Source organism: Spermophilus citellus (assembly GCF_964194105.1).
Source record: "Spermophilus citellus genome assembly, chromosome: 10".
Lineage (NCBI taxonomy): Eukaryota > Metazoa > Chordata > Mammalia > Rodentia > Sciuridae > Spermophilus > Spermophilus citellus.
In genome coordinates, this window is record NC_138197.1 from 73,677,273 (window position 1) to 73,705,142 (window position 27,870).

At 44.7% G+C, this 27,870-nt stretch overlaps 1 protein-coding gene across 2 annotated transcripts; it reads left to right on the plus strand.

The window, feature by feature from the left end:
• Positions 1 to 2,204: 2,204 nt before the first annotated feature.
• Positions 2,205 to 26,960, plus strand: COPZ1 (COPI coat complex subunit zeta 1; the record flags this gene model as incomplete). Of its 2 annotated transcripts, XM_081309142.1 has the most annotated exons (10): positions 2,205 to 2,255; positions 16,268 to 16,336; positions 17,893 to 17,974; positions 18,587 to 18,678; positions 20,656 to 20,711; positions 22,307 to 22,384; positions 23,158 to 23,209; positions 24,790 to 24,828; positions 25,369 to 25,515; positions 25,599 to 26,960. In XM_081309142.1, the coding sequence occupies 9 exons, from the start codon at positions 2,238 to 2,240 to the stop codon at positions 25,429 to 25,431; spliced, it is 549 nt and encodes a 182-aa protein (XP_081165268.1). In that variant the 3' UTR covers positions 25,432 to 25,515; positions 25,599 to 26,960. The 2 variants fall into 2 exon arrangements, with proteins under 2 accessions (XP_081165268.1, XP_081165267.1); XM_081309141.1 differs by lacking the exons at positions 2,205 to 2,255; positions 25,369 to 25,515 and having other exon boundaries at positions 16,226 to 16,336.
• Between the last annotated feature and the right edge of the window lie 910 nt (positions 26,961 to 27,870).

Here is a 27,870-nt window from a genome sequence, read left to right on the forward strand (position 1 = left end):
CCTCACTAAATTGATGAAGCTGGTCTTGAACTTGCAATCTTCCTGCCTTCAGCCTCCTGACCTGCCGGGATTACAGGCTTGCACCATCCCACCTGGCTCCCATATTTTTTTTAATTGGTGCATTTTATTGTTTAGATATTAGGTGTCCCCCCAAAACTCACATGTAAGACAATGCAAGAAAGTTTGGAAGTGAAATGATTGGATTATGAGAGCCTTAATGTAATCAGTACGTTAACACACTGATATAAATTAATTGGGTGGTAAGTGTAGGCAGGTAGGGTGTGGCTGAAGGAGGTAGTTCATTGGGGGTGTGCCTTTGGGAGCATATATTTTGTCCATGATGAGGGGAATTTCTCTGTTTCTTGGTGACACATCCCCAGCTGTTTTCCTTTGCCACACCTTTCTGCTATGACATTCTGCTCAACTCAGGCCGCCAAGAATGAAGTCAGACATCTATGGACTAAGACCTGTGAAATTGTGAGCCCCCAAATAAACTTTCCCTCCTCCAATTGTTATTGTCAGGTGTTTTGGTCATAGTAGCAGAAAAAAACTGACTAAAACAATATTTATTCTGCGCAAGGTGGTACATGCCTGTATCCCAGTGACTGGAGTGATTGAGGCAGGAGGATCACAAGTTCAAGACCAGCCTCAGCAACTTAGAGAGGCCCTAAACAACTTAGCAAAATCCTGTCTCAAAATAAAAAGGCTAGGGGTGGGGTGTGCTCGGGTTGTGGCTCAGAGGTACAGCACTCGCCTAGCATGAGTGAGGCACTGGGTTCCATCCTCAGCACCACATAAAAATAAAATAAACGATATTGTGTCCACCTATAACTAAAAAATTTAAAATATTAAAAAAAAGGGGGCGGGCTGAGGATGTGGCTCAGTAGTAAAGTGCCCCTGGGTTCAATCCCCATAAAGTAAAAAAGAGCCGGGAGGGGGGCGTGTCTTGCTCTGTTGCCAAGATTGTCCCTGAACTTCTGGGCTCAAGCCATCTTCCTCCCTCTGTTTCCTGAATAGCTGGGACTAGAGGAATACACTGACACTATAGAACCCCCAACCTTACTTTTTTTTTTTTTTTTTTTTTTTTGGTACTGGGAATTGAACTCAGAGGGCATTCTACCTTGAGCTACATCCCCAGTCTTCACTATTTTGCTTTTAAAACTTTTAAATTTTGAGATAAGATCTCGCTTAACTGTCCAGGCTGGCCTTGAATTGATCCTTCTCCCTCTATCTCCTAAAACATTGGGATTACAGCTGCGTGGCACTGTGCCTGGCTCCCCCACTGATTTTTTTTTTTTTTTTTTAATACTAGTGAGGTACGGGGAAAGTCAAACTTCATTAAAAGCCTTCCTTATTGTGAAATCCTAGCATTCGGTAAACTTCTCTTTTCTCATTTTGCAACATCTTGTCCCTTCTGGAAAACCGCAGCCCCTATACTCTATACCCTCAGAGTATACCTACTCTGATCCCTTCACGCCTGGGCCCCTCCTTCTCTCCCTTCTCCAAAACTCTAACATCCTATTTCACTTGAGTCAAAGAAAATCCGCTTTCAGAAATTCACTGGCTTCTTGCCTATTCCTGGACCTAGCAAGGTCCGGGACTCCACCTTGGGGAGGTTGTTACTGTGGCAATCAATTCCTGGAGGCCTTGATTTATACGGTTAACGTGTTGGAACATCTTTTGGCTCTAACTGCAAGACCGTGCAGATTTTCAGTGAGGATGTTTAAGGAATCTGAGCTGACGTGAGGGGAGAGCTAGCTGTTTAGGCCAAAGCACCGTAAACATCAGGGAGAACCTATGGGGGGCGCTGGGAATAGGGATTAGGGTAGGGAAAGATCGGTGTTTAAGGCTAAGAGAACATTGCGACCCCTAAAGGGAGTGCGGATTAAAAGTCAGGCGGACAATATCACGTGCTCTCCGCTCTACCAATTGAAAATTAACAATCGCTTCCTCTATTCCCCATGGAAACAACCCCGCCCACTGACCTTCCCACCCCGTTCTGTTGTGAGGTTTTGGTGTTTTATTGAGTGTTCAAGCTGACAATCAAATACCTGCGCCTTCTGTTTGGATACCCTGCTTCCGCTTTGCAAGAGGGTACAGTTATTGGTCAATGCAGCAGGGGCTGGATTTTCCTTATCCAATGATCTCCCTACTGGGAGGGGTTTCTTGAGGACTCAGGACCAATCAACGGCGGCGTTGCTTTTGCGGCTCCACGTCGGCACCAGCTGCGGGGCAAGATGGAGGCGCTGATTTTGGTAGGAGCCGGAGGGGCAGTAGAGCTGCTGAGGTGCCCAGACGGGCGGGAAGTCAGGGTTTAGCCGACTGGGAGCGGGGAGAAAGGGGAGTTCCGGGTAGTCGTCGGGGACAGAAGTTCTGCTGGCTGGTGTAATAAGTGTATGGCCTAGTGCAGGACTTAAAGCCTCGGTTAAGAGTGGGAACCCTTCCGGGGAGAAAACATAAGAGTCGGTAGAAAGTTAAAGGGAGCACATGGTGTCCTTAGCATTCCCTAGGATTATAAGTGTACTGGATTGGGGTCCCTCGGGGTCCTTCTCATTCTTAGCATTGTGGATGATATTCTGACTTGAATTTATGCAAACCTTCATACTTGCCCCGGAACTGTAAAATTAGAACATAGTTGTGTGGTCATTACAGACCCCTCCTGGTGGTTTTGAATTTGTGTGTCCATTGATAACTACCTGGCACTTTCCTTCAAAAAAAAAAAAAACAAAAAAAACCTTCCATTTCTTGTTAATCCCTATTACATAGGTATGCCATGATAAAGACTCAACATTCTGTCAGAGTTCTGGAGTATCTGATAGAGTTAGCATGGATCATGGAATATTTTCTCAGACTCTGTTCTCTCTTTTCCCTCCTCTTTACAGTTAGGATTCCTGCCCTTGTGGGAATAGAACTCAGGATCTCTTCCATAGTAGGGAAGCCTCTACCACTGTGCTACATCCCCAGCCATAGGAATTTTTATTATAGGACCTAGGATGCTAATTTCTCCCTCTGGAGAATGGTGGTGGCTAAAGAGGTTTATTAGCCCTCTAGTTCATTTCACCCTTTTTTGCTAATTCAAACAACATAGTTATTACTCCTTCTTTAGACTTGGACTAGAGCATTTCTCTTAAAAGTGCTTATCTGGCTTTCAGAAGGGGTGTGTGGGCACGCGTGGGCGCAGGTATAAGAATTCCACCCCCTTTCCTTAATTTGATCTTTAGGTATCTTTCTAAAGAAGCTTTTTTGTCTTTTATTTTCCTTCAGATTTCATACATATATACACACAGATCCTTATTACTAAAAGGGAAAATATGTTTTTTAAAAAACGTATTTTTTTAGTTATACATAGACACAATATCTTTCTTGTTTATTCATTTTTATGTGGTGCTGAGGATTGAACTTAGTGCTTCACATGGAACCCAGTGCTTCACATGTGCGAGGCAAGAAGCTCTGCCATTGAGCCATAACCCCAGGAATAATAGGTTTTAATTTCCCTATTTCAAAGTGTCACAGAAAACTTCTACTTATCATATGGGTTGGTTAAGTTTAGGTAAAGTGCTTAAAAATTGAGTAATTCTAAGTATTGTCTGTATCAGGGAATTAATGAGTATTCTAACCCAGGGGCACTTTACTACTGAGCTACATCCTTTGTCCTTTTTATTTTTTATTTTGAGAGAGTCTTGCTAAGTGGCTGAGGCTGGCCTTGAACTTTTAATCCTGTCTCAGCCTTCTGAGTTGCTGGGATTACAGGCATGTACCTCCCTGCCTGGCAGTTAATGAGTTCTCTTAACCAGGTAACAGACTAAAATAGATTCTAGGGAATTGAATTGGTTTCTTTGGAAGTTTTTAGATTGTTTCATACATATATTTAAAAAGGAGTCTCCTTAAAGTCCAAGGAATGAGGAAGATGTTGTCTGGGGAGTCTTTTTTTTTTTTTTTTTTTTTTTTTTTGGTACTGGAGATTGAAACAAAGGGCACTGGGGGCTGAGGATTTAGCTCAGCTGGTAGCGTGCTTGCTTCACATGCACAAGGCCCTGGGTTCAATCCCTAGCACTGCCAAAAACCTGAAACCAAGGGGGCATTTAACCACTGAGCCACATTCCAAGCCCATTTTTAATTTTTAGCCAGGGTCTTGCTGAGTTACTTTAGGTCTCACTGATTTGTTGAGATTGGTTTTGAACTTGCAATCTTCCTACCTCAGCCTCCTGGGCTACTGCACCACCTGGCCTGTGGAGCCCCCCCACCTTTTTTTTTTAGTTTTAACTGGACACAATATCTTTATTTTATATTTGTGTTGTGCTGAGGATCGAACTCAGTGCCTCAAGCATGCTAGACGAGCCCTCTACCACTGAGCCACAACCCCAGCCCTAGAGCCCTTTTTTTTAAAAAAAGTATTTTTTAGTTTTAAATGGATCTTTTATTTATTTATATGCAGTGCTGAGGATCCAACCCAGGGCCTCACACATGCCAAGCAAGTGCTCTACCACTGAGCCACAACTCCAGCCCCATGTGGAACCCTTTTTAACAATGAGTTTGTGTGCAATGGTGATTCGGCTGGACCTTTGGAGAAATCTGATCAAAATATATTCTTTTGAATTTGAGCAAAATGTGAAAATCTATCATATTTTCTCTTCCCTAGTTTTGTATCTGCTTCTCTCTTATTCCTTCCGTTTAATCTGTGTCTAAGATGCTGCATTTGAAGATCCTTGCTAACTTGGTCAGGTACCCCTGAAATTTGTTTAAAAACCATACGGGAGCCGGGGCAGTAGCATACGCCTGTAATCTTAGTGGCTCTGGAGGCTGAGGCAGGAGGATTGAAAGTTCAAAACCAGCTTCAGCAGTTTAGGGAGGTGTTAAGCAACTCAGTGAGACCCTGTCTCTAATAAAATACAAATAGGGGTAGGGATGTGGCTCAGTGGTTGAGTGCCCCTGAGTTCAATCCCCAGTACAAAAAAAAAAAAATACTGATTCTTTGTCATCAGGAACCTATATAATGGAGTTAGGGAAAACCAAGGTATAGGGAAAAGAACTTAATAAAGGAAGTTCCTTTGTAAAAACTTGGATTAGATTTTGATTTCCTTATCCTCCCAGACCAAGTCTCTTTCTGATGCTACTGTAGGTTTTCTCATTGGGACCTTTCCATTCTTTCAATATGCAGAATTGTCCTTTCAATCATCTGTTATATAAAGCTTTTCTTGGGGACCAAGAAAAAGTACCAGCATGTATCAGTTCTAATTTTTATGCTGATCTTTGATTTGGGATATTAAACCAGGTACCTTTCTTCCCCTGTATCATCTCTATTCAACATTTTTTTTTCTCTTTACAATTTAACTTTAATTTGGACTCCAATTAAGAATTAGTGCTCATTTTCTACTAATCCAATCTTTCTTGACTGGAATTCTGAGAGAAGATTAAGCCCTACTGCCCTAAGGCATCCATTGCGTATAACCAATCAACTTCTCTGTATCCACCATGGCATTATTTTGAACCATTCTTGGGGTAAATGAGGAAACGATTACTTAAATATTATTATGTATTTGGTGATTCAGATGAAGAGTTTTAGTTGAGAATCAAGTAATTTTTCCTAGATCCCTACTTCTCACTCCCCTGACATACTGGCCCACAAAATTCAGCTCCATCTGATTTAGAATCACCTTTTCTCACTGCTTCTTTTTCTCTCATTTCCTTGTATTTTTACTCAGTAGTACATCCTGATTTTTGTCTTCATCTTCATTAGTATTTCAAAAGTACAAGGGATTCCTGGATCTCACCTTAGATCTCTACTGAGCTAAAGAGTTTACTGTACTGGCCCAGTGCAGTGGTCATGCCTGTAATCCCAGCCACTCAAGAGGCTGAGATATAGAGGATCGAGAATTCAAAGCCAGCCTCAGCAATGGTGAGGCAAGTCTCTAAATAAAATACAAAATAGGGCTGGGGATGTGGCTCAGTGTTTTTTTTTTTTTTTTTTTTTTTTTTTTAAGAGAGGAAAGGGGGGGAGAGAGAGAGAGAGAGAGAGAGAATTTATTTATTTATTTATTTTAGTTCTCGGCGGACACAACATCTTTGTTGGTATGTGGTGCTGAGGATCGAACCCGGGCCGCACGCATGCCAGGCGAGCGCGCTACCACTTGAGCCACATCCCCAGCCCCTGGCTCAGTGGTTTTGTGCCCCTGAGTTCAATCCCTAATAAGAAAAAAAAAAATGTTTACTGAGATACTATTTAACAAGTCACTCCTTAGGGAGGGTGGACTCCTAAAATACTTTGGGTTCCTACTCTTACATTTCTATTTGCTGATTCCACTAGACCTCTGGAGATATCTGATCAAAATGCATTCTTCTCACTTATACAAGGCATAGACAAGTTGTAGGATGTTGAGAAAGGAAGGGTAAGATGGACCGGGTCAAAAAATTGCTGGGCACTGGGCGTGTCGTGGTGCATGCCTGTAATCCCAAGGGCTTGGAAGGCTGAGACAAGAGGATCGAGAGTTCAAAGCCAATCTCAGCAATTTAGGCACTAAACAACTTAGTGAGACCCTGTCTCTAAATAAAATACAAGATAGGGCTGAGGATGTGGTTCTGTGGTCAGGTGCCTCTGAGTTCAGTCCCCAGTTCCGAAAAAAGAAAAAAAAAGAAAGAAATTGCTGGGCGCTATGGTGCATGCCTGTAATTCCAGCAGCCAGGGAGGCTAAGGCAGGGTGTTCAAAGCCAGCCTCAGCAACTTAGAAAGGCCCTAAGCAATTTAGCAAGACCTGTCTCCAAATAAAATGTAAAAAAAAAAAAGCTGGAGATGTAGCTCAGTGGCTAAGCATTGCTGAGTTCAATCCCTGCTCCCCCCCCCCCAAAAAAAAAAAGAATAGAAAAAAATAACCATCAAAATTTGTTCTGAGGGCTGGGTCTGTGGTTCAGTGGTAGAGCACTTGCCTGGCACATGTGAGGCACTTGTTCAATCCTCAGCACCATATAAAAATAAAATAAAGGTATTGTGTCCATCTACCACTAAAAAATAACATAAAAATTTTGCTCTGATTATGGAAATTTCTAAATAACAATAGGTTCTCTTTTTTTAGGTACTTGACAGTAGGACACATTTCTTAAATAATACAGCCCAAGCTTTCAAACAGATTTGTCTTTATCTTTTTGAGGTCTCCTTGTAGTCTCTAAGGAAAAAGACCCTTTCATCTCCTTCAGTTACCAGGGCTTAATAATAATCTCTTCAGCCTGCATCTTTGGACTCAGCTTTCTCTCTCCTGCTATTTCTTCGGGTTCTCCCTTTTTTAGTTGAAGGGAGAGGAAGTTCTGCAGGTCACCATTCTCCATTAATAACCTATGGAAGCCAGGTGCAGTGGTCCACACCTGTAATGCTGGTGGCTCTGGAGTCTGAGGCAGGAGTTCAAAGCCAGCCTCAGCAACAGTGAGGCGCTAAGCAACTCAGTGAGACCGTGTCTCTAAATAAAATACAAAGTAGGGCTGGGGATGTGGCTCAGTGGTTGAGTGCCCCTGAGTTCAATGTCTGACACCAAAAATAAATAAATAAATAACCTATGGAATCTTGCTGGGCATGGTGGTGCATACCTGAGATTCCAGCAACTTGGAAGGCTGAGTGAGGCAAGGAGTATCACAAGTTCAAAGCCAATCTCAGCAATTTAGGGAGACCCTAAGCAATTCAATGGAACCTTGTCTCAAAAGAAAAAAAAAAGACAGGGGAATGTGGCTCAGTGGTTAAGTGCTCTGGGTTCAATCCCCATTACCAAAAAAACAAAAACAAAACCCACATGAAATCTTAAAGATAATCACCTACCCCTTCCTTCCTCCTTTACCTTCCCCCCCCCTCAAAGCTGAATTACTCCAATAGTTTAGATTCTTAAATCTTTGTACATGGGTTTCATTTTTCCTAATCCTCTCTGGATTCCCATTCTATCTATTTTTCCAGTGCTTTACAGACCAAGCTCTAACTTTGTCCTTTCTCCTTAAATACTTTACTCTAAAACAATGACCAAGACCCAGGTTCTAAGCCTCACTAAAAAAATCAGGCCACCCTAAGTGCACAAGGATGTGCATATACATGGAAGAAGAAACTATGCAGAATACATCAATGACTCTTAAAGGTTGATATTGCTCCATGGCCCTTGCTTCCTGAATCATCTTAATGGGGCTTTTGTTAAATTCTTTTGGCACTAACAGTAGAGGTACTTGGCCTAAATGCCCCCTCCCCCTGCTTTGGGCAAAGGTATCAATTACATTAAGCCCCCAAAGCACTCCCATCTCATTCCTGGCAGTCCCCTGTGCCCCTCTTCCAGCTGCGTCCTTGCTGGTGCCTGGCCCTTCCATTTCGTTAGGAGAAGCAATCTCCTCATTCCTGTGCTGTGGAGATATATTTCTCAGCTAGGGCTCGAGCAGTGCCAGCACTGCCCCCGGTGAGGTCCCTGGCAGCCATAAAAATTTTTATTGTGATTATGTTGGTGTCGGGGTGTCCATCTGGGTTATTGCACACCTAGTTTAATTGATTGAAGTTTAATTTATTGACACTTCAAATTAAATGATCAGAATAAACTGTGCTGTTACTCTGGCCGGCTTGTTTTAATGGTTGATTGCTGGAAGCAGACCTTGGCTTGAACTAAAACCCCCAAAGAGCAATTGACGCTGCTTCTAACTCTCCCCATGTCTTGCCCTCCAAGAAGACCTCGTTATAGATTTCCGACGTATTTATATATATATTTTCCCTCTCCTTCACAGTAGTGGGAAAGAGTTGGTCCCTGGCAAAGTATAAATTATATCAAAGGTCTAGGGGAGCTGTCACATGGTCAGAAGAAGAGGAGGGGCCCTCTGAGAAGAAAACCAGACCCTTGAGAAGCCAGGTCCTCCCTGGGAGGCAGAAGATGAGTGCAATTATTTGGATATTTGAGGAGCCTACTGTTAGGTTTAGGATCTTTTTTGGCACCAGCGATTGAATGCAGGGATGCTTAACCACTGAGCCACAACCACAGCCCCTTTTTTATTATTAGTTTTTGTTTTGAGACAGGATCTTGCTAAGTTGCTTAGGACCTCACTAAGTTGCTGAGGCTGGATTTGAACTTGTGATCCTCCTGTCTCAGCCTCCCAAGTCACTGGGATTACAGGCATGGGCACCACATCTGGCTAGGGTCTTTTTCATCTAGATTCTTCCTTCTCTTTCTTACTTTACTGCATTGATGTGGCCCGTCGCTTGGTTAGAGTCAGGATATTGACAAGATCACTGGTGAAAGGAGAACTGGAGGAGGCAAATAAAAGATGGAATAGTAATAATAAAGTGTCAGTACCTACCCACCCACTTAAATGCTGGAGTAATTAGGAAGAGGGAAGGCAGTGTGCCCCTGGGGCAGCTGATGAAGATGGATTGGGAGGCTGAGTCCGTTTACATTATGAGATGCCTGCGCTGGCAAGGGCCCTCTTACAATTTGCCTCTCCTGCTTATGGACAGAATGGCTTTCTCACATCAGATTATTAGAAGGATCTCTCCTGTCCTTAGATTCCCTAGCCTCTTTGACTTATGCTGGTGTTTGACCTCCCCTCCTCTTCAGGAAGTCCTTCCTGTTGTGTAACCTAAGTCATATATGCTGCAGAGGAAGCCTGTCTCCTCTTTGATTTGGCCTCTTTTTTTTTTCTCCCCACTCTCTGTCAGTTTAGATGTCCCCATCCATAACCAGTTGGTCTGGATAGTTCTGACAGTGAATTTTCTCCAACTCCTTTTCTATTGTGTAGTTTTTAGAGAGAGACTAAAACCGGAGAGGAGAGCAATTCTGCCTTAGGGGTTGATTTGGGGGTGTAAATAGACTGAAAAATAAACACAGGCTGTCAATTCAATCTTTCAGAGATTAACATTGTTTTTAGGAGCAGATGGTGGGGGCAGTGGGTTAATCATGATACAAATTATGACCAAGAATGCATCAGAAATGAATCTAGCTCCATTTGCCTGTTTTCTTTGCTGAGTGATATTTAAGGGAGGGCTTCTGAATTACCAAACTGGGGCAGCAGGAAGTTCTAATACTGCTGTCAGGCCTCAGATGTGGAATATAGTCTAATTTCAGCTTGTTCAATTCATCTCTCTTCCCATCAGTGCTGCATCATTGTCCCTCATTTCTGTGAATCTTTCACTTTCATGATGGTTGAAGAGTCGGGGACTGTGTGACCAACCACTAGGAAAATTTCTACAGCAGAAAGCCTTTCTGAGTTTTAAGAAAGGACCCAAGATTTTGCATTTCTGAAGAGTTTGAGGCTTGGTCATCTTCATCCCGTGGATTTCACACTTAGCAGACTCGGCCATTGACCACCGGAGGGGTGTGGTGCCGGCCTCTACTCCCCCTGCTGGCTGTGTTAGTTTTCTCAGCCTCATTCATTTCTGAAGGCCACACCTGTTTATTGAATTCATTAACTTGTGAGAGGCAACAGGCCTAATTTATAAAAGGATCAATCATTTCCCCATTTTTTTCTCCTTCTCCACGTTATTGTATTATCTTCAGAGACAAACTTGTTTAATTCTCAACCCACGTCTGTGAACTTGAAATCATAAGTTCGTGAGTGTGTATTTTGCTGGGAGCAAGGTCCATAGATTTCACTAGCTTTTCACCAGCTTATGAAGGGGGAAGGGAGCCTGCAGTTACTCAAAAGAGGTATTAACCTTAACTTATCTAGGTCATGTCTCTTACTTGTCCCATGAGAAAGGTGAGAAAAAGGGAGAATTTGAGTATGGCTGATCAAGAATGTAATACAAGGATCCTAGGAATTTAGAGACATTTTCTCCTATAATGGCAGAACTCTTGGTGACTTGGCTTGCCATATTTTGAATCTGTGTTAGCTAGGAAGATTCTTTTTTTTAATTTTTTAATATTTTTTAGTTTTCGGTGGACACAACATCTTTATTTTATTTGTATATGGTGCTGAGGATCAAACCCAGCGTCAGGCAAGTGCGCTACCGCTTGAGCCACATCCCCAATCCCTGCTAGGAAGATTCTTTCTAGTTGTCTTCTTGCCATTAGTTCTGCCTAAGACATGTGTTCAGTGTCTTCTTTATAACCAATATTTGGTCTCATGTCAGCCGGGGAATGTTCTGAGGTACCTGTGGCTCCTATTCTAAAGCTCTGCTTTGTTTTCCTTCATGCTGGGGATGGAACCCAGGGCCTTTCCTGCACTCAGCCACTGAGATAGATCCCCAGCCCCTGAACTGTGCCTCTTGACTCTAACTGCATGTCCTTGTCAAAGCCCTTAGCTAATTCTTCTGAAGTCCCAAGGCTTGTGGCTTGCAGATTGGAGACCTCAGCCACAAAGGAGCTTTTAATTGGAAAAACATTGGCACAGAATCAGGGAGCAAAAATACCTGCTTTAGCCATGTGCAGCTGGGAGTGGCATCTAGGAATTTCTCCTTTGAGTTTTTACTATCTTGGTTTTATTTTATAAATAGGATTGAGAGAAGAGCATCTTCTAGTTTCCGATTGGTTGAAACCCATTGCCAAACCATGGTATACCCTTTCAGTGTAGCCCTAAGAATTTCTCTTTAAGAAATGAAGAACTTTCCAGAATCACAACCAGATTCTTAACTTGTTGCTCTTTTGGTTTTGTGGATAACATATTCTACCTCCATGAAGGGTTTTTGATTTTGCCCCCTTAGTCACAGCTACCAAATATTCTATCAATCTGCCCTAAACACCATTCCTCTAGTCTTTTGGTGGCATATCAAGATATGCACCGAGTGTTACACCCCAAAGTATTCTCTTACTATATAAAACTATATAAACAGAGTAACTCAGTGATTTTTAAAAATCCATCTTTACTAGTTCCACTTAAAAGACACACAAATATAGAGGGTTTTTTTGTTTGTTTTTTTTTAAGAGAGTGAGAGAGAGAGAGAGAATATTTTTTTTTTTAAAGAGAGAGAGAGGAGAGAGAGAGAGAGAGAGAGAATGTTTTTTAATATTTATTTTTTAGTTCTCGGCGGACACAACATCTTTGTTGGTATGTGGTGCTGAGGATCGAACCCGGGCCGCACGCATGCCAGGCGAGCGCGCTACCGCTTGAGCCACATCCCCAGCCCCTGTTTGTTTTTTAACCCGGGGATTGAACAACTGAGGGGCACTTGCCCACTGAGCCGCATCCTCAGCCCTATTTCCTATTTTATTTAGAGACAGGGTCTCACTGAGTTGCTTAGCACCTTGATTTTGCTGAGGTTGGCTTTGAACTCCTGTCTCAGCCTCCTGCCACTGGGATTACAGGTCTTTACACCGCTTTTATCCAGAGCTGCCTTTTAATTACTTTTGCTAATAACTCTAGTCCTGAGCAAGCTGCAGGTCATCCAGAGGCCCACAGGGGGCAGCACTAGGAATGACCCCACCCCCACCCCACCGCCTACAGTCCTAAGTGTGCAGAGGGAGAGGGTTCTGGAAGACAGTGTTTTTCATCAGGTTTCAGAAGCCCTTTATAGAGATTGAAGACACATTTGCAGCAGCCTCATTTGTTAATTTTATGGTGTTTTCAGCTGTCCTGAGCAGAGCATTCTAGTTTTCTTGATCATAAAAACATGCATGAAAACTTGTCCTACAAACCAGTCTGCCTGTACACCATTTCCAGGCACCATTAGCATTTGAGGTGAAGTTCTGTTATACACTCAGGCTGTGGCTCTCTGAAAGTCAGTGCATCACAGAACTTTGTCTCGAAAGCTTTCTAGCAGCTACCCATTTGGGGAGTGGGATGGAAGAATAGACCTTTTAAGTCCTTTGAATATGGGCCTAAGCTTGTAGGATCTTTCTTAACAACAGCATTTAATATGCTACAAGGTCAAGCCTAGTCCATTGTCTAGGAAGCCCATTTCTCAGTAGCTGGGAGTTATTTATAAACTTGCCCTTTGCTAAAACTTAAAATGAAATTACATTATCAGTAATGGCTTCTGGGGCCTTTAAACTGGTTGGTTTTATGGCATGAGGGGAACTCCTGGCCCTCCCCACTCCTGAGAGGTAAAGGCCCCGGGCTGAAGTGGAACCAGCTGCAGTCAGGAGGTGGCAGGAGAAGTAAAGAAGCTGGCTCCAGCGGTAGTAGAATAGAAATGTCAAGCAGCATTGAAGTTCTAATGCATTTCTAGCTATTTTTAGTGTGATTCTTCTTTGGAAGTTTGAACTAGCCAGCTTTTCTGTCATGCCTTCTTTCTTCTTCCAGAGCTCTAATACATTGAATCTGGACCTTGTCCATGCCTTCCTCAGCCAATCTTTATCCTGCCCGGGAAGACCCAGTGTCTCTGTTTTAAGCAGGTATTCTAAGAAGCCAGTGAAAAGAGCAGAAACAGAATCCAGGGAATGTTCTTCTCTCTTTGCCAGCATAACTGTTTAGGCACTGATACTACTTTGGCCACAAGAACATTGACTTTCACAGTTGGCTTGTGACTAATAGGGCTTTTCTTTTCTTTGTATTCCTGTACCTTCTAAGCATACCAGATTCTGTGCCTGCAAGAACCAGTCACCTATGCCTGAATAAGGTCCAGGTTAAACTAGTGGGCTTTTCTCTAAGTTGCAGTGAATGGATAGAGGGACAAAGCCAAGGATCTTCAGGGAAAACAGTTGCAGGAAAAAATGATTTCTTCTAAATTTCCTTCTTTTGGACTTCTTTGTTTCCATTAAGGAAACGCATTTCACTGAGTGTGGTGGTACATGTCTGAAAACCCAGCTGCTCTGGAGACTGAGGCAGGAAGATAGCAGGTTTGAGGCCAGCCTGGGCATCTTAGTGAGACCCTGTCTCAAAATATGAGAAAAATAAAAAGGTCTGGGGATGTACCTCTGTGGTACAATGCTCCTGGGTTATATCCCTGGTACTGAGAGGGGAAAATAAAGAAAAACACTGGTTGCAGTGGCACACACCTGTAATCCCGGTGACTCAGGAGGCTGAGGCAGGAGGATCGCAAGTTTGAGATCAACCCCAGCAACTTAGTGAGGCCCTAAAGACTTAGCAATACCCTGTCTCAAAATAAAAAATCAAAAGGATTAGGATGTGGCTCAGCGGTTAAATGCCCCTGGGTTCAATCCCTGGTACCAAAAAAAGAAAAAAGAAAGAAGGAAACTCATTCTCAATTCACTGACAGGGAAATCCTTTAGTGTCTCCCTCTTGGTGAATCTAGGAGCTAAGTTGCTATGGAACAGAGGCTGCATTATGGGGAAATCTTTGTATGGGAAGATCTTTGAGGAGCTAGGTAGGAGTTAGGAAAGCTGCTTCTCTTAATTTAGACTAGACTCTAGAGGACTTTCCTCTGCTAGACAACAGTTTCCTGGTTGGAGACAGAAGTTCCTTCTACCTTGTTTATTCCAGAGTGCAGTTTTTGGGGGGCAGCCCTAAGGATTGCTTGTCAGAGGAGAGGTAAGGTCAGTAGTAATATCACCCCAAATGGTCATAGTAGAAAAATCCACTTATATGCGGAAATCTAATTATAAGAATTCCTTTAGAGCTGGGGTTGTGGCTTAGTGGTGGAGTGCTTGCCTCACATGTGTGAGGCACTGAGTTCCATTCTCAGCATCACATACAAATAAATAAGTAAAGGTCCATTGACAACTTAAAATATATTTTTAAATCTTCTCTTAGATGCTCACTACATCATGAAAATTTGTTTTCGGGCTGGGGATATAGCTCAGTTGGTAGAGTGCTTGCCTTGCATGCACAAGCCCTGGGTTCCATCCCCAGCACAACTAAAAAAAAAAAAAAATCAAAATTATTTTCTCCATGATTGAACAAATTCTGAGTTTAGTATATGTCAGGCATTGTTCTGGACACTCAGATAAATCAGTGAACAAAACCAAAAAACCAAATTGCTGTCCTCAAGAATTCAAGTTGTGAAAGTTGTCATTTCTTATCACCCTTTACTCCCGTTCTTAGCCTCCCTTCCATCTCCTGATCAGCTCTGTTGGTTTTTCACGGGGACACCTACACCTCCTGGACCCTCATGAACCAGTTGACCTTTGTAGAACACGTAGTTTCTGAATCCTTGGGTATAATTTTTTTCTCCTCATCCTTGGGTCTTTGTTCAACATGTCCTTAGAGAATGTGTTGGAGGACTAGGGGTTTGCTTAGTAAGACCAGGAAAGGAGCAAAACAACAGCCTCATTTCATAGCGCAGGGATCCCAGTGGTAAGTAGTGTTGATTGCCAAGTCAAGGAATGTGCCCTAGCAAATACCTTCTGTACAGGTACCACTCCTTTCCCTGTCCTCCCCCTTTCCCCTCCCCTAGTAAGCTGATTAGAAGAGAGTGACCCCGGCCACTGCGGCTTTTTGTCTTTCTGTGCTCTCTTCACTGAACTGCAACAGCTGCAACCAGCCCACCACTGAGCTTTTGCAAAGAGGTATATTTGCAGTTGATGAAGGGAATTAAATGTAACCCTTTAGACTGAGGTTGGGATTCCCTTATGAGAGCCAATATTCTTTTTTATTTTTCAGTGCTGGGGATGGAACCCAGGACCTCAGGCAGGCTAAGCGCATTTTCTACCACTGAGCTCATAATCCCCAGCCCCTCGGTTTGATTCTTGATAGTGAAAGAAAACTCCCCTCTTGCTTACTACCTCTAGTCCCCAGGGTGTTTCTCAAATCTTCTTACGACCCCCAAAATTCAGATTGGTTTTTGTCTTAGCAAGTTAAGTGGTAGTGACTAGGATATAGTGGGGGAATTGGGCTTGGTAGGAGAGTTTTGGGGCCGTGTCTGTCTCTCTGGGCTGCGTTCAGAATTGGTATGTGTGTGTGCACGTGCATGCACATAAACACTTATTTTCTTCTATTCAGTGTGTGGGTGGTTTAGGGAAGGCTTGCTTTATGCCTCTGCATTGCTACTGCATTGGGACTGCAGACACTTCCAGGTGTACTAGGGCATTCAATCCTATTTTCAGATGGCCTCATGCAATGCCTATTAATTAATCTGGTCACATTCCATACCCACCTGTGTGGGAGACCAGGGAGGGATGGTAATTTGGAAAATAACTGTACCACAGTGTTTGGAAATAACAGCATGACCTACCTTGACTGAGCTCTCTGTGAGTCAGACGCTTCCTCTGTCGCTGCCTTGGAGTCCTTTGTTGAAATGCTCCCTCCCCCAGGTCATTCACTGCTTGATCATTCTCAGTGGGAAATGTCAAAATCTAACTGTATCAGGGAAGGGGACATATAGAGTCACCTCTGTAACCCCTTATAGCCCCAGTGTGACTAGGGAAAGTTATTTGGGGTGCCAGTGGTGATGGGAGCCTTCAGGACTGAAGATGTGTTCGTATCTCCTCAGGAACCCTCCCTGTATACTGTCAAAGCCATCCTGATTCTGGACAATGATGGAGACCGACTTTTTGCCAAGGTGAGATTCCCTTTCAAATTAGTTTAGGAGCAGGACAAAGACATTGTGAGCTTGGAATCTTGAGACTGGCCCTACTAACTCATATTCTTTGATAGTGATAGTATCATTTTGAGAATCTTCCATCTCCCTTTGACATCTCCAGATAAAACCTCAGTTTTCTTTGTCTCTAGCTATACTGCTTTCCTACTTGCTGTCCTCAGACTTTGACCTCCACTGTTACCCGCATCAGGGGAGAAGCATTAGAACATTGGTTCCTGATCAAAGCAGTATCTAGATGTTAGAAGCACTCTACCCTTGTACATCATTCCTACCTCCTTCCCTCCCACCCTGTCACCTGCTTGGATTTACCCAGGGGATTGTTTCGTGGTTTCAACTCTAGATTTACAGGACTCACCAAGCTTCTTACCTCTTTGCCTTGCCAGTATGGTGTTTTTAACTTTGGATCTTTTGAAAGAGAGGAGAAAGGACACCCCTCTCTTCCCTCCATATTCTCCCCCTCCTGTGGAAATTTCTTCTGTCCCTGGTGTATTAACTCCGGGCGAGCATAGCATAAATCAATCAGCAGGTAGAGATTAGTTTAGAATTCACCAGCTGTTCCTCCCTGTAATTGGATGTAACTATGCAGGACACCTTTTGAAACAGTTATCCAGTTACTAAATGCCAGACCTGTCATAGGTCTTCAGCTGACTGCGACGGATTAGCCCCTAAAGAGCAGAACGATTTAGCAGCCTGCATCTCCATCCCCTTGCCAGGGAGAGCCTGGGAATAGGTTCAGCAATGTGCTAGACTGCCCCCTGCTTCTCTTAGTTTGCAGAAAGGAAAGCTGAGACTTGAGAGACCACAGGGCAGGGCTCACCATGCTGTGGAGGAGGGTTTTACAGTCTTTCCTCATTCCTCAGCTTCATACAGTGAGGGAGTGTCTGAGGAAGGGTCTGAGGAAGAGTTCTGCCTTCTAGTCTTTGTTTTCTCTGGCATGGCTGCCTGACAGGGCAGCTCCCCAGAAGCACTTGGTGGGAACGGTCTTAGGAGAACTCTCCTAAAATGCAGATAGAAGCAGGGCCTCATCTCCAGGTGTGGTGGCACACACTTTTAATTTCAGTGACTCAGGAGGCCAAGGCAGGAGGATCACAAATTTGAGGCCAGTCTTACCAATTTAGTGAGGCCATAAGCAACTTAGTGAGACCCTATCTCAAAATAAAAACATAAAAGGGCTGGGGATGTTACTCAGTGGTTAAGTGCCCCTGGGTTCAATTCCTGGTACAAAACAAACAAACAAAAAACGCAGGCCTCATTATAGGTCTGGTAGACCTTTGCCCACCGGTTTTAGAAATGTGAAGTGGGATTGCTTATTGCAGGGTTCTTTAATTCTTTCTTTAAATTTGATTACTCACTGCTCATTCTCTGCCTCAGTAGCCCTTCCTTCTCCACGTCATTATTTCTCCCTCACCCTCTGCCTTGAAGGAGAGAAATCCAAGATCCCAGGGCGAGCATAGTCACTAATCATTCTGGGCTCCCAGCTCTAATGACCCAACCCTGTCTCCTTTCCCTCTGACCAGTACTATGACGACACCTACCCCAGTGTCAAGGAGCAAAAGGCCTTTGAAAAGAATATTTTCAACAAGACCCATCGGACTGACAGTAGGTCATTTTCCTTTCACTACTCCCTCTGTTGGGGGTGAACCACGGTGGGAAGGGGGTGGCAGCAGGACTGCAGAAAAAGGATAAAATGACTGCCTCCTTTTTCTTTTTCACCTCCTCCCCTCATATAATAAACTCTTCAGAAATGTAATGGGGAGGTGAGTGTACCTCACGCGGGAATACCGTGCTGGAAGGTTGGCTGTTAGCTACCTGTCTAGTCCCTGGATTTATGAGCCTCACTTGACAAATTTAACTGCAGCTCTGCTTATTGTACCGCATCCATTAGGGCAGGTAAATGGAAGTCTGTAAAGGTGACCGCTCTGCATTTTCACCTCCGAAGGATCGACTAGTATCCTGTCTCATATACAAGGAGGGAAATAAGTGTAGTGAGTAGGAGTGGGGGAGGGAGGTTAGAGAGAAGATACAATTTAGAGTCCCCTGGTTTAAATTTCCCTTCTGATACCACACCAAAAGAATAGGTCAGTTTAAGTCTGGAGGTCATTAGAGCCTGCCTTACCTTGGCCCCAAACAACTGGATACCAGGAGTTCAGGTAACTCCTATTCTACTTCCTCATCTCAGGGCACTCCCTGTTTCCGCCTTTCTCCTCCCAGGTGAAATTGCCCTCTTAGAAGGCCTGACAGTGGTGTATAAAAGCAGTATCGATCTCTATTTCTATGTGATTGGCAGCTCCTATGAAAATGAGGTGAGAATCCCCAGTCCTTTTATTATTTTTGATGTACTTCCTAAACCACAGGCAGGACATAGCCGCATGTTTTGGGCTTAGGAAAGCCACATTCCTCTGGCTTCTGACAGGACTAACCAAGGGGTCAGAGATCTCCACCATGGCTCCACAAATGAATCTGCCTAGAAAGGAAGTTTTCCCACTTTCTTATTTCCATATAGAAGGCACAGTGTGTGTGTATGTGTGTGTGTGTATATATATATATATATGTGTGTGTGTGTGTGTGTGTGTGTGTGTGTGTGTTTCATAGTATAGGTTTTAATATCCTTCCCTGCACAGTGTTTTTTAAGATGGATTTCTGAGATATGGTCAAGGTTGGGGTCGGGACACTGGGTCCTCTGTGAATGGTGCATACCCAACTGAGCTTGAGCTAGGAACAGATATTCTGGGTCATGCTGAAGCTATACAGTATGAATGGGTCATTGGATGAAGTCATACAGTGTGAATGGGACTATGGGTGAGATCCTAGCCTGCTTCCTATATGCAGGAAAAACCATTTATGTCAAGTAATAGCAACTTCCATAAGAGTAGATAAGTAAGGGCTGGGGTTGTGGCTCAGTGGTAGAGCACTTGACTTGCACTCGTGAGGCACTGGGTTTGATCCTTTTTTTTTTTTTTTTTTTTTTTTTAAGAGAGAGTGAGAGAGGAGAGAGAGAGAGAGAGAGAGAGAGAGAGAGAGAGAGAGAGAGAGAGAGAATTTTTAATATTTATTTTTTAGTTCTCGGCGGACACAACATCTTTGTTGGTATGTGGTGCTGAGGATCGAACCCGGGCCGCATGCATGCCAGGCGAGCGCGCTACCGCTTGAGCCACATCCCCAGCCCCTGGGTTTGATCCTTAATACCACATAAAATAAAGATATTGTGTCCACCTAAAAAAACTAAAAAATAAATATTTGGGGGGAAAAGGATAGGTAAAAATAAGTCCCCAGATAATTTTAGCAAAAGTCAAAGTTTGAGAGACATAGAGGGCTAGGATTGTGGCTCAGTGGTAGAGCGCTCACCTAGCACATGTGAGGTCCTGGGTTCGATTCTCAGCACCTCATAAAAATAAATAGATTAAAAAAAAAAGTTTGAGAGATGCACCCCTTACCGAGCTCTTATTGCTGTGAGTGCTTTGTTAAGTACATTGTTATTTAAACCTTACAGTGTTTCTGTGAGTCGTAGTCGTCAGTGCCTTTGTTTTACCAATGAGAAAACCAAACCATGAGGAACCATAAAATTATTTGTTTGTGGCCATTGTCAAACTACAAAAGTGGCAGTTTCATATGGTTTAACGAAATAATTCTGTCAGGGTCATATGTATAGGAAATGGTTCAGCCGGGGTTTAAACCCAGTTCTGTCTGACTTAAAAGCCCGTGCTTGGGCTGAGGGTACACTCATTTGGTGGAGTGTGCACTAAGCATGCTCAGGGCCCTGGATTGGATTCTCAGCACCATAGGGGCAAAAAGAAGGACATGCTCTTTCCACTAACCATGCTGTCTTTCTCTGACCTTAGCAGTGATTTTTCTCTGTACTTAAAGACATCAGATAACACATATACAATTAGTAAAGATATGTGGAGGACTCGGGCTGTGGCTCAGTGGTACAGTGCCTGCTTAGCATGTGTGAGGCACTGGGTTCAATCCTTAGCACCACATAAAAAAAATACATAAATAAGATAAAGTTATTTTTTTAAAAAAGATATGTGGAGGACTACAACAGGAAAGTTCTATTTAAACTTTGGCTAAAGAGGCCTCAAATTGTGGAATGGTATGGCAGAATTCACTCCTGTAGAAACCATACGTCCTCTTCCTGTGTTGTATTCACTTCTACCTTATGTTTCTGGTCCTTTTAGAAAGCCCATGTATTTTGATGGTTAATGAATTGGAGGGTTTTGCTTTTGGGGAGCAGTTTGTAGGGCCCTGATCCTTCTCTTTCTCCCTCTGTCTCTCAACAGTTGATGCTTATGGCTGTTCTGAATTGCCTCTTTGACTCCTTGAGCCAGATGCTGAGGTAAGCAGCCATTCTTACTGTTGGTTTGGGAGAGAAAGTAACTATTCTTCATGCCCAAGGATTTGAGGGGGATCAGCAGAGACTCCAGGGACTCGATTTAGTTTAAGAAGTGGGCTTATTATTTCAGAGTAACTCACACTGAGGGGGAGGACTGGATGGAGAGCATGTCCCTCCCATTCTCCTGAGGATGGGGATTCTCCTACTGGTCCCCAGTGGCTCTGTCAGAGTTCTCAGCCCCTCCTGATGCTTCATTCTCCGAGGCTCTGAGGCGTCATTCTTTGCATTAGAAGCAGGCAAAGGGCAAGCATAAGGAAGTATCCCATGTGAAACATCCATACCTTGGGAATGGAGGCTGCACTCCCAAGTTTCCACCTCTAGCCCTTAATTTTCCCCCTCTGTAGAACAGGAATAATGTGCTCTTTACCCTCTCCTCCCTTTCCATCTCCTCACTAGTCCTCTGTTCTCCATGTCGATGGGCAAGAGAAGAGACATAAGATACTTTTCCTGAAAACACCCAGGGCTCTGAACTTCATTCCCCCAGCAGCTCCCAAGTGAACCCAGTACAGACAGCATCCGGAACAGAACAGCAGGCGCTCTCAGCCCCGCAAAATCAGCAGGGCAAATGGCTCAGGTTTCCTCAGGAAGGGGATGATTTATTTTTCAGCCAGGTGAATGAATAGACTTCATTTCGGGTAATCTAGTGAAAGAGTCAAACTAACGGATGTGACAGGCCACATGCACCAACCACCGGATCTGCAGCTGGTGGATATGGGCCCTGATTGTTCTTAGCCCCCTTGTTGGGATTCTTTTCTGAGCCTGAGCAGAGCTGGTAAAGGAGGGGGGAGGACGGGATGCAGAGCGAGCTGTGGGAGGTTTGTCAGAGCTTGAGTGCAGATAGGGTTTGTATTCAACCCCTTCCCACCTCCCACCACCTCCAGATTTTTAGCTGTGTTTGTTTCCTTTTTTCCTACCTACTGATGTCTGTGTTTATAAGCAATGTCATGAACAACATCATAGTAGGAAAACATCACGTAGGAAAAAAATTATATATCTAAGCTGGTCTCAGTGGCTTGTGCCGGTAATCCCAGCAACTCAGGAGGCTGAGGCTGAAGTATTTCAGGTTCAAGTCAGCCTTGGCAATTTAGTGAGACCAGGGCTTGGCACAGCAGTTCCAGAGACAGAGGCAGGAGGATCGTGAGTTCAAAGCCAGCCTCAGCAAAAGCAAGGCACTAAGCAACTCAGCAAGACCCTGTCTCTAAATAAAATACAATAAAGGGCTGGGGATGTGGCTCAGTGGTAAAGTGCCTCTGAGTTCAATCCTCAATACCAAAAAAGAAAAGAAAAGAAAGAAACAATAGCTCTGGATAATCAGCCTATGTATTCACACTCTTTTTTGACATTCCTGATCCTTACTCAGCATACAAAAATAGGAAAAGGGTTAGAGGAAATTAGGTTGGCCAAAAAGTTCTTCATCTTATTCACCTCTTTATGTGCTTGTTGGACATATTTATTAGTATAGTTTGGGATCCCTATCCAGACAATGTCCTAGGATTCTATCACACAGGACTGGTTTTTCTCTTCTTTGGGGGATTCAGGAAAAATGTAGAAAAACGAGCTCTGCTGGAGAACATGGAGGGGCTCTTCTTGGCTGTGGATGAAATCGTAGATGGAGGGTGAGTTCTCTGACCTGCCTGGATCTGGGATGGTTGGGTGGCTGCCCTTCTTCTAAGTCAAGTGGGCTAAGTGGTCAGAATTCTGTCCCCATAGTACGTTGGTCCACTAGGACAGAGTGAACATGCCAGGAATCCTGGTGTACTTCCCAGCTACTCAGGAGACAGGCAGGAGTGCAGGTTCAAGAGCAGCCTTAGGCTGGGCAATGTGGCACATGCCTGTAATCCTAGCGGCTCAGGGGACTGAGGCAGGAAGATTGAGAGTTCAAAACCAGCCTTAGCAACAGCAAGGCGCTAAGCAACTCAATGAGACCCTGTCTCTAAATAAAATACAAAATAGGGTGGGGATGTGGCTCTGTGGTTGAGTGCCCCTGTGTTCAGTCCCCGATACCAAAAAAAAAAAAAAGCAGCCTTGGAACTCAGACCTTGTTTCAAAAGTAAAAAATAAAAAGGGCTGAGAGGGGACTGGGGATATAGCTCAGCGGGTAGAGTGCTTGCCTCGCATGCACAAGGCCCTGGGTTCAATCCCCAACACCATACACATACACAAAAGGGCTGGGAGGCCTGGTGTGCTGGCACATGCCTATATTCTACTGACTCAGGAGATGGAGGCAGGAGGATTGACAGTTCAAGGCCAGTGCTGGAAACCTAGTGAGACCCTATCTCAAAATTAAAAAGAAAGAAGGGCTGGGGATGTAGCTCATGGTAGAGCACCCCTGGGTTCAATCACAACACATATCCCAAAGTGAACAGTGGTCTCTTTTTTGTCTCTGTAGGGTGATACTAGAAAGTGATCCCCAGCAAGTTGTACACCGGGTGGCATTAAGGGTAAGCAGCGGCAATGTATTTTCCTGTTACCCACCTCCCACGAATCTATCTACAAACACCCTCCAGAGCCAGACCAACCGAATGTGTCTAAGGGTCTGGGCTGATAGCATACATACAACTTTTGTCCCTCCTTCCTATCTTACGAAGGAAGGGAAGCAAAGGAACTTATTTCTTCCCCTAACATGATACCTAGCATCTCATGTTTTCTTTGTACCAAGTAAACATTTAATGTATTGAATGAATGATAAAATAAAAGAAACTTTAATATTCATGGTTCTGAAACTTGAGGTTGACTTATTTCCTCTTTGAAGATAGATCTGAGACAGAGGAGTGTCTTTCTTGCCTTTCAAAGTCTTATGTAACAAGGTGTGGTGGCTCATGCCTGTGATTCCAGTGGCTTGGGAGCTGAGGCAGGAGAACCACAAGTTTGAGGCCAGCCTCAATTATTTAGCAAGGCCCTAAGCAACTTGGCAAAGCCCTGTCTCAAAATAAAAAATTGAAAGGGCTGGGGATCCCCTGGGTTCAATTCCTGTGAGCCCCCCCCCCAAAAAAAAAAAAAACACCATTAAAGTCTTAACATAACTGAGAGTACTACCTCTCCATCAAGAAGTACTTATTTACCGGGCATGGTGGTGCATGCCTACAATCCCAGTGGCTCAGGAGGCTGAGGCAGGAGGATCTCAAGTTCAAAGCCAGTCTCAGCAAGGCCCTAAACAACTCAATAATACCCTATCTCAAAAAATAAAAAGGGCTAGGGCTGTGGCTCAGTGGCTAAGCACCCCTGGGTTCAATCCCCATTACCAAAAAAAGGTTCTGTTCACCAGAACCTCAGTCCTCTTTTGTATTAGTGATATCAGAAAGGGGCCTCTGAGTCCACTACAAAAGGCTGTAAGTCTGCTATGGGGACCATGGTGGGTAGAAGAGCCCACCTGCAAATTGAGGGGGTGCTATGATGTCTGAACAAAGCAAATCTCCCCATTCACAGAATGTCCCAGCTCTGACCTCCATAGAGTGAAGGCTGACAGTGCCGGGTAATGGGAAATCTTCTCCCTTAACTGCCGTGGGCTCTATTTGCATAGTTTAATCTTCTCCTCTAACATATGTCTCTATGTGGCAAGAGAGAGGGTCCCCCACCACCGACTCCCCCCTTCCCCTTCTCAGGCTGCTGTTGCAGCAGTTTATTTCTTCAAATTAACATGTTGTCGTTACCCATCAGGCCTTGCGGGATCCATTAAACTATCCCTGGCTCCCCCTCATCCTTTCCCCAGCGATATTGATATTCAGGGAAGGTCTTCTCTGACTAGGGAATCAGGTCCCCACCCCCCAAGTTGAGGGAGTTGAGGATCAGATAACCTGCTGATTACTCGAAATGGAATAAATCTTTTAAGAAGTCTTGCCTTAAAATGGAGGATGGATGAAATGACCCTTTTGTGTTTATGGTCCCTCTGGCCAAGTAAAATTGTGGCTGTACTAGAAGGGACTGAGAAGTTTAGGGCCCCTGCCTTTTGCTTCAGTTTAAAAGACCACCTCGTCCTATCCACTGCCAGCCTCCAACCTAAATGCTTGTCTCTGTGCCACAGGGTGAAGATGTACCCTTAACGGAGCAGACCGTGTCTCAGGTATGACTCACTCTCTTCCTCTCCAGATGGATGGGGTCACTAAAGAGGAATAGTAGTCCATCCCAGTTTGCCAAGTCTGATGAGACTGGAGATCTTCCCTGGTTCCCTCTTATTCCGGAGAACTGAAACTCACACAGCCCTGTGCTCCCCACCCCCCTCCCAACTCCTCTCCAGTTGCATGTGAGCAGTGGCTGTCAGCCCTCCTCAGTACCCTTCAAACCCTCCCTGCCTGATGCCTCATTCAGTGATTTATTCCCCAGCAGAGGCTTGCCTTAAGCAGATGGTCTGTGTGCGTGTGTGTGCACACACTCTTTCTCTTATTATTCAAATGAAGGCTGGAAATGCATATTCTAGGATATACAAGTTTTGCAGATCCATCCTGCTACCTTGACTGCAGATAGATTGTCTACCTGATTCAGGGGCCAAGGGAGGAGTTGTTTTTTACCCACTTGAAATCCTCACTAAGGAGTTCATCTGGATGTATGACCTCTTCTTTTTAACATATGTACAGTAACCCCCAGTTTTTTTCTTTCTTCCCAGGTATACCTCTTCTCTCTTCATCCTCCCAGTGGATTTGAATTTTGGGGGAATTTCCCAAACTGACAATCCTCTAGGGCCTTAGAGACTTCTTCCTATTCCTCTACCTTTGGGGATTTTCTATTCCTCATTCTTCTAAGGACGGGGAAGGCAAGTGAGGAGAAGGAGAGCCCCGCCCCCTTCCCACCCTGCCCCTCAGCAAGTCTCCCTCAGTGCTGCCCTTGTCTCTGCAGGTGCTTCAGTCAGCTAAAGAACAGATCAAGTGGTCACTCCTCCGGTGAAGACCCCGTGCCTGGCTCCTCGCCCCCCTCAAAACTCTGCATGTCTGCTGTGATTTCTCATCCAAGCCCAAACCGGTGCTCTCAGGGTCATCTCCAGGATTATAAGGGATCCTTAAATCTCCATCCTGTCTGGGGTTGCCCCCTCCCCCAGTATACTTCTCTCTACTCAGTCTTGCTAGGAGTAAAGCTCCAAGCAGATTTGGATGCAGGGCAGAGGAAACATCCTCTTTCCTTCTAGACTGGATTTTGGTCCATGCTCTCCTACCCCCGTATTTTCTCTACTCCTTTGCCCTTCACTGTAGCTACACTCCAGATCAAAGCAGGAGAAAGAATGTGCTGAATGTTTTCTTCCCTTTGCCTTTACTAGGCCTTGTCCCAACAGCCCATATGTCCAGCAAGGGTAGAGGTAGGAGGAGAATTCCTTTCCGTATTATGAGTGAGGTTGGGGATGGGCAGGGATGTGTCCAGTCTCAGTCTCAGCTCCACTTACTGGCCTCAGCCTTTTTCCCCCCATTTCTTCTTACTGCCCTGTCCTTTGCCTTGGAAAAGTGACTGGAGGCAGCTTATAGGGAATGGAGCAGAGTGGCAAAAACAGTGAGTTAAATGTTATGGAGTGGGCTTATAAAGTTCATTCTCCACCCTGATCCTGGCATGCAGCTTTAAAACTGCTGTGGTCTGTGAGTGGTCATTCTGGGGAGGTCCATCTCTTGATCTGCAACATTAATTCTCCATCTTTACTACCCGTGGGCCTTTTACCTGGTTTATCCTCTCTGCCCCAGAGCAAAGCCAGTCCCTGGAACAAAATTCCATTCTAGTCTTGGGAAGAAGAGTTTTTGCTCAGAACTGGGGAAGGAGGGGGACTTTCACCTGGGCCCTTGAGGTGATTGGTTCCCTCAGCTCCCAACATGTATTTTCTCCTCTGCCTTGGGTCTGCAATCTGCTGCTTAACTCTGTTCTTCCTTTGCCTCAGCCTTACATGAAAGCAGTAGGTCTGGGCTCTTTCCCTCCCTATGTGGCCAGGAGAGGTCACTTTCCTTTGGGGTTTGGATTTCCCCAGGAGGATAAGAGAATGGATCATCCACTCTTGGGTCTAATTTTTCCCCTGACCCAAAACTTCTTCCCCACAAAAAGATAACCTTCCTGAGACTTAAACATTCTGTCCCATCCACTAACTGCCAATACTCCAACACTGAAGTGGGGCAGACAACTGGGCATATTTGAGGGGCATCTTGGTGTAAGAGATGTACAGTCAGGAGATGGCCACCTTCCTATGCTGCTCTGTGTGACGGGGAATAAAACATTTCTTTTTCCAAACTGCCTTTGTGTGATGTTTCTGTTCCTCTTCCTCTCTTTTTGGCAGCTACTCCTATTCCTCCACCCCCTCCCACTCCCCATCTTATAATATTTCTTCCCTCCTACCTCAGAGACTCCCCAGCAACTCAACCCCCCCATCCCTAATTTACGGGGCTGTTTGCCTCCTTGGCATAGCTCGGTCCCCTCGCCTGGAAATTGGCGCCAGGGGTGGGGTGGGGATGGTATTTTCTCAGTGGGAGTCTCAGGGAACTGAGTTCTCCCCACACCACCCCCAAAGCCAGCTGCCTGCTCCCGCCTCAGCCATTAGTAACCCAGAGACACGCACCTGCGTGGGGGCTCTCCTCCAGCCCCTGCTCCCTTCCTGCACCTCCCACTCCTGCTCTGAAACGGCGCTGAGCGGGTTATTTATCGGAGCCAGCGCTGCTCCAGAAGGTCAGGACGGCGGTGTAAATAACCTCTTCTCGCCATTTCCCCGTCCCTCCAGAGCCTGCTCCCCTCCCCCTCCTCCACCTTTATTCGCACAAATGAATGTGGCTGGGCTGGCGCAGAGCCTGGCCCTGCATCTTAATGGGGCGGTGAGCTCACAAGATGGATTTAGCTGGGGGTTTTATGGTTGCCGCGGCGACAGGAGAATGCTTTGGTTTTCTTTCCCCCTTCCTCTGCAGGATTTTAAGGAGGGGGCAGTGTGGGGAGTCCTCTCCACTGCAATTTAAGGGTCTCCTTCTCAGTCACCTCTACTGCTTATGAACTGGGCCTACAATTCCAGGATTAAGCAAGAGAGATGGAAAGGATGAGGGGAGGAAGGTCCAAGAATGAGAAGAAGCCCTGCAGCACAGGACTTGCCTGCTTCCCTGTGGAAACCTAACAGTTAGTCTCAGCAAGTGGGGAGCACCTGGGTGCAGGATTCCTC